Source organism: Mycetomoellerius zeteki, unplaced genomic scaffold (genome assembly GCF_001594055.1).
Source record: "Mycetomoellerius zeteki isolate Tzet28-1 unplaced genomic scaffold, Tzet1.0 scaffold135, whole genome shotgun sequence".
Lineage (NCBI taxonomy): Eukaryota > Metazoa > Arthropoda > Insecta > Hymenoptera > Formicidae > Mycetomoellerius > Mycetomoellerius zeteki.
In genome coordinates this window covers 3,443,242-3,450,004 of record NW_017256287.1, presented here as the reverse complement: position 1 = coordinate 3,450,004, position 6,763 = coordinate 3,443,242, and the positions used below count along the sequence as shown (strand labels likewise).

General features: G+C 27.6%; 1 protein-coding gene across 4 annotated transcripts; it reads left to right on the top strand.

Annotated features, from left to right (window-relative positions):
* The first annotated feature begins 510 nt into the window (after positions 1-510).
* LOC108731627 (uncharacterized protein PF11_0207) lies at positions 511-2,915 on the top strand. 4 transcript variants are annotated; one of them, XM_018462038.1, is made up of 3 exons: positions 511-684; positions 1,177-1,230; positions 1,699-2,915. In XM_018462038.1, the coding sequence occupies exon 3, from the start codon at positions 1,936-1,938 to the stop codon at positions 2,836-2,838; it is 903 nt and encodes a 300-aa protein (XP_018317540.1). In that variant the 5' UTR covers positions 511-684; positions 1,177-1,230; positions 1,699-1,935; the 3' UTR covers positions 2,839-2,915. The 4 variants fall into 4 exon arrangements, with proteins under 4 accessions (XP_018317540.1, XP_018317538.1, XP_018317541.1 ...); XM_018462036.1 differs by having other exon boundaries at positions 1,138-1,230; XM_018462037.1 differs by lacking the exon at positions 511-684 and adding an exon at positions 924-950 and having other exon boundaries at positions 1,138-1,230.
* The last annotated feature ends 3,848 nt before the right edge of the window (positions 2,916-6,763 follow it).

Genomic DNA, 6,763 nt, shown 5'->3' with positions numbered 1-6,763 from the left:
GCACTAGCGCGCACTGGTGCATATTAAGGCCGTTGTATACTGATTTAATTTGAACATAAAAATGAAATGCAAATATTCCGAATTATGAAATACATATTTTACCTAATAATACAATAAAATGTATTGAGTATTTCACGATTTAATCGATTTCTATGCTTATTTATAAACATATCTTTACGTTATTTTGTGTACGACGGCTTTAATGTGCACCAGTGCGCACTGAGTGCGTCCAATTGAATTCGCTATTAATATAACCTAATTTATTCTTTTCCTTTATTGCTAATCCAGGTAAAAGGATTCGATGCGGTTAGAATAACCTATAAACAACTGCTAATAACTGTTTAATTCAGCGCGTTAATACTGGTTAATACTGTAAGTGATAAGTGAAAAATACAAATACACGTCTGTCGAACAAATGTTTCTTGCCTCTTTTCATGTGTTGTCGTTTTAATACTTCTGCGACGAAAGTGATCACGTGATCTTTTTTGTCGCAAACCGCCAGTTCGAGCAGCTCGTGAAAAGGCATCTTAACAGTTTGATAAAAGTGATAATGAATGAAACGGATCAAAACGAAGTTAAAGAAACGGATAGCCATAATACACATATATTTCTTGAGAATATCGCGATTTCGTAGCCCGATTTCATAATTGTTATCTTCGACGATATTACAAATTATCAAATGAGGTATGCTTTCATTACAATTTTCATGCTTTTGACTGAATAAAGAATCATTTGTACCGGCTGTAAATTATTAATTTATGTGTTGCAAGGTATAAGAAACCGACCAATCACGATTGAATGCAATCGAATGTGAAGAAAATAAAGTCGATTATTCTCCTCATTTGACTGAATTATTAATTTCTTATAACTTTACAGCATACAGTTAATAGTTCATACATGGCCAGTATAAATAATTCTCTAGGGCTTTTCAACACAGATGGTCGTGAAACGTGAGTCGCAGTCGTATATATAGATATGTTTTGTTGTTCAAACTACAACTTACGTTCCATCACTCACTTACGGCCATCTTTATGTTAGGTCTTAATTGTTTATATAGAAAAATATTAAATTATATATATTTAAATATAACTTGTAGATATTTTAAGTAATTAGAATTTTATTAAATTTTTTAAATAGTTTTATACAACGAGAAACTGAAATATTGCGATTTCGCAGCCTGATTCCATAATTTCTATCCTCAAGGATATTACAGCTTGTCTGTCATATGAGGTATGTTTTCATTACAATTCTCATGCTTTTGACTGAATAAAAAAAGAATCATTTATACTGACTGTAAATTGTTAATTTATGTTGTAAGCTATAAGAAATTGACGAATCACAATCGAATGTGATAAGAACAAAGTTGATTATTCTCCTCATATTTGACTATGAATACTTAATTTCTTATAGCTTACAGCATAAGTTACTAATTCATAGCCAGTATAAATAGTTTTTTAGAGTCTCAGCACAAAGATGATCATGAATGAATCATAAAACGTAAGTTGTAATTATATAGATCAATACACAATGTTTTTTTTGTCAGCCTACAACTACAACTTACGTTCCATTACTCAATCACGATTATCTTTATACTTAGGCCCTAATTGTTTATACAGAAAAATATTGAATTTTATATGTATTTAAATATAACTTGTAGATGCTTCAGGTAATTAAAACTTCATTAAATTTTTTAAATAGTTTTATGCAAGAAACTGTATGATTGGAGTCTTGGATATTGTTGTGTAAAAAGCATTGATCGATGAAGGCCTAACAGATGAATAAAAGAATCAACACGACAAATACCAATTTAGAAGCATATGTTGGATCGTAATGCTTAGTGAGATCCAAAGTCCTTTAGATTTGGTAATGCTTGTGCTGTGAAAATAATTACTTTTTTTGTAATTAAACTACATAAAGTAGAGAAAAAGTAAGACAATGAGTAAGATTTTAGGAATCTTAAGAGCAAAAGTGATTAGTGGAACTACTATTCCTACTGCAATTGCTTCCAACCCATCTAATTTAAATGAAATTGAGGAAGAAATTAAAAGATTAGAACAAGAGCAAGAAGAATATGATAGACAAGCAATAAATGATTATCAAGAAAGATTGGATGAAGAGGAACGAGAGGCCAAAAGAGATGGATATGATGGAGATTTAAAAAAAAATATCGAAGCAAGAAAAAAAGCTCTAGTTGACTATTATGCAATTGCTCCCAATTCATCGTCTGATTTCTACCTCAAATTAAAAGAAATTGAAGAAGAAGTTCAAAAATTAAAACCAAACCATGAAGAAGGTGATATACAAGCAAATGATTATCAAGCAAGATTGCATAAATTGGATGAACTGGAACTAGAGGCCAAAAGAGATGGAATATATGATGGAGATTTAAAAGAACTTATCAAACAAGCAAGAAAAAAAGTTATAGACTGTAATGTAATTACCCCCAATCCATTTAATTTAAGAATGAAGGAAATTGAAGAAGAAATTAAAAAAATAAAACAAGAACAAAAAGAAAATGAGAGACAAGCAATGATTAATTATCAAGCAAGTTTGCATGAATTGGATGAACTAGAACTAGAGGCCAAAAAAGATGGACTGTATGATGGAGATTTGAAAGAAAAAAACGAACAAGCAAGAAAATATGTTATACATGGCTATAACAAATTACTTTTATTGATTGCTAAGCAAAATCTAACTTCAGAAATTGGTATTGATGCATTAGAAATAGAAGATTTTGACAATATAGATACAAGAAAGAATTCTGCTGTAAGGATGTCTTTTGATGATCAACCGGGAACAAGCCGAACACCTACAAAATGTAGTAGTGCCTTAAAATAGTACTGCAGTATCTGATGTTGAAATAACAGTAACAGAAGAAAATAATATTAATAATTCATCAAAGTTTATATTTTTTAACTCAAATATAACAAATAATTTAATAATTAATAAGTATTTAAATTTTTACTAAAACATTTATTATAAAAATAATACAAATTTCTGTATTATTTTTTAATTTTAATTATTACAGTTAGTTATGCTATTTTAAAATTATTGAATCTTTATTAATATATGTAGTTCCTATAAGATCTAGATAGAGGTTCATAAATATTTATACATTAACCACTTTTTTTTTACGAAAGCACAAGAAGCAAAACCTAAAACTGAAGAATGATGTTGTTGCACCAATTAGCAATTGCACCAATTAGCTCGAAAAATTAAAATTTTACTAACTTCAAAAATCATTAGTAAATTGTTTGTGATTTATATTTTAGTAGTTTTAATTAGTGGATTTCTTTTATCAATTCCAGGAGTAATATTAGCTGAAAGAAGATATATTTCTAGGCAAGATAAACATTTAGGATTTTATAATTTTAGTTGGAACTATCTAATTGGATTATTTACAGCAGCGAGTGCTTTCTTTGATACTGGACAATTCCATATTTAACAGCAGATTACATTTTTTGGTCGATTAATTGTTTTAATTATAATTCAAACTGGTGAATTTAGAGTGTTAAGATTTAAAATTATGATTCTTGTCTCATTAGAACGCAGATATCAATTAAAGTATTAGTAGAAGATGAAAGAGTAGTTTTTGTCAAATAATGAACTTGATTAAAAATGGCTTTTTCTTTTGAATTATTATTGAAATTGGTGCTGCAATTCTTTTATTCTTTAACTTTTATTTTTCATCAGCAAGTATTAATGGAAAATACATGATTGATGTTATTTATCATCGTTTTTCACGAAACTTATGGAGTGGATTTTCCATTTAGTTTCAGCAATTAATAACGCTGGTTTTTATATAGTTGGTAACTCATCATTAATGGCATATATAATAATGATTACTTTTTACAAATTATTTTTTTGAGTTTATTATCGGTGGATTGGAAGTTCCAATATTTTATTATGTTAAATTTAACGTTTTGGCGTGAAAACGTCATGAAAAAATTAAATTTAGTTTATTTACAAAAATAATTTTATTATTTATATTTTAGTATCAATTGTTATTTTCTGTTTAATTAGTTGAATATGTTAATATTGATGCTACAGTAGATTATAGAATAATGTTATTTACATTGAAAATATTATTCGAGGTACAAATAATGATTGAAATGCATTTATGAATATTTTGATACAATGTCAACTAAAAATGCTGGGTTTTCAACAATTGATTTTATAAGATAAACTATTATTACTCACGTGCTATTGTCAATTATGATATTTATTGATTTAGCACTTTTTTCAACAGCTAGGGATATATTCGAACTGTTATTATCATCATGATTTGATCCATTATGCGGAATAATAATATTAATGCTTTTAAACGGAAAATTTCTGATGAAACAGTAAAAAGAGCACTAGCTGTAATAATAATTTCAGTAATGTTAATTGCTTTAACAACATGAATTGTCAGTACTGAAAATCCATCAATTTAATTATTTAAATATCTTATTCATGATATCAAGCGCTTTCGGGATAGCTGGATTAAATGTAATTGAATTTACAGATATGTATAATCTAGGAGTAGTTAGTTTTAAATTTATTTTATTAATGTTTATTGGTCAATTAGGAGTATTTTCTATTTTATTAATTAGTATAAAATGTATTGATAATAAAAAATATATCGGTTATGTTGATATTCAAATCGGGTAGACATAAATAATATTCAAAATAGTTCATTGTTATTTTAAAATATATGTTATGTTTAAAATAAAAATATATAAATTAAATATATTAAGAGTATAAAATGCCAAAATATTATGATTAATATTTTGGCATCTTTTATTTGTCTCATTCATTTCAAAGGAGATGTAATTATGACATATACTGAAATTAGCTATATCGATTATATTAGAAAAATATATCGTGATAAGGTACGCAAAGTTTTTCTTGGTGCATATCGAAATGCTCGAACACCAGAAGAGCGAGAAAGATTATACAAAAAATATTTAGAAACAGTAAAATTTATTAATAATAAAAAATTAACAAATAATCATAAGATGCTTAGGTAAGCAACATTGACATTAAACGACAAGAGCTTTAAACTTTAAAAATCGAAGATAAATGTTTGTATTATTACAAGCACTTATTTTTTCATGAAAATACTATTTAATAAATTTTTAAACTTTATTTTTTCTTAACTAAAAAAAAACAAATTTATAATCATTAGGAAATATATTATATGGTTTTAATACTTATAAAATACACATAAATTAAATAATATGTAAAATTAATATTAAGAACAAAAATAAAGTTGTGACACCATTTATATCATTACTAGGATTAATTATATTAACTATCTCAGCAGACATAACACTGCTATTCATGAAAATATTAAAACACAGCAAACAGTTTCTGATGAACAACATCAATTAAAAAATGAAATTGGAAAAAAAATATAATAGGTTCAATTTTTTTAATGAATAACAAAGATTTAATGTCGCCAGTTATTTGTAAATTAATTATTCCAGTAGCTGTAATTGGTTTATGCAGTGGCGTAGTAAAGGATGGCAGCGCCTGTGGCGGTCTTCTTTGTTCCCACCCCCTGATTTTTTTAGTTAAATTATTTACTAGGCTAATGACAACTACTAATACATTAAGTAACAAATAATTTGATTTATTATAAATCATATATATATATATATTTCTTTTTTTGCCTTTATGTTTTTCTCTTCCACATACAATATTTTTAAAAATATACATATATATATTAAATACAGTCTAAGTTTTAAATGAATTAGAACAAATTAAAGACAAACTAGAATTAACAAAATCGTTCTAATGAATGATGAAACGATTGCTGCACTTTGAACTGGTACAATAAGTTGAAATGAAACAAACGTATATTTCACTTCAACTTATTGCACTGTGTGTGCTAGTTCAGAAAGTGCAGCAATAAAAAACAGACTTATTGAATGAACGATTAAAGCTGCCATTCGTCCGGATTTGTCCTAGTTTTAAAGGCGTCGAGGAGCGTCTGGGCGGGTTTTTCGAAACGATCCGGATTTTATATAGTTTTTCATTGTACTCGTATTATTATTATTATTAAATAATAATGTGCAGCGTTGTCATGATTTAATATAAAAAAATTAATATAGAATTTTAATATAAAAAACTTGGCGCCGCTAGTTGACAGTCTAAAAATAGTTGTGTAACATTAGTGTTTCAATGAAATGTATTTTCTGTCTAATAATTGTCACAATTTAAAGATTTCACATATTTTTTGAAAAAAATTATATACTTTCATATGGCGTTTTCGGCCCGACCGGGTTTGCACCAACCTGGGTTGGATTAATCTTTCCTATTGGTTGACTTTACACGTTCTACCAATAGGAGAGTACAAAACGCCATTAATCCAATCCAGGTTGGTGCAAACCTGGCCGAGTTGAAGACGCTAATAGTTGGAAAATACGTTTGGAATAGGTTTGAAATAGGAAGTCATTTTTTTCTTCAAGGAGCACATATAGTATACAAGCGTGTATAATAATTTATGTAGGTTTTTTTCCAAGAGGAGCACACACACTTGGCGCCTTTTTTTACCTTGTTTTAAAAAGGTAAATCTGTTATGATTAATAAATATACTTCGTAACTATATATTTGAACTTTCATTTTATTTGTGTAAGTACTTTTAGATATAAAAATAGTCAGAGTAACCCCGGATCTACAATAGAGTTCCAAGCCTTAAGCCATAAGAAATGAACGAATCATGGTCGATTATTCTCCTCGAATTCGACTGTAATTGGTCAATTTCTTACGACTTAAG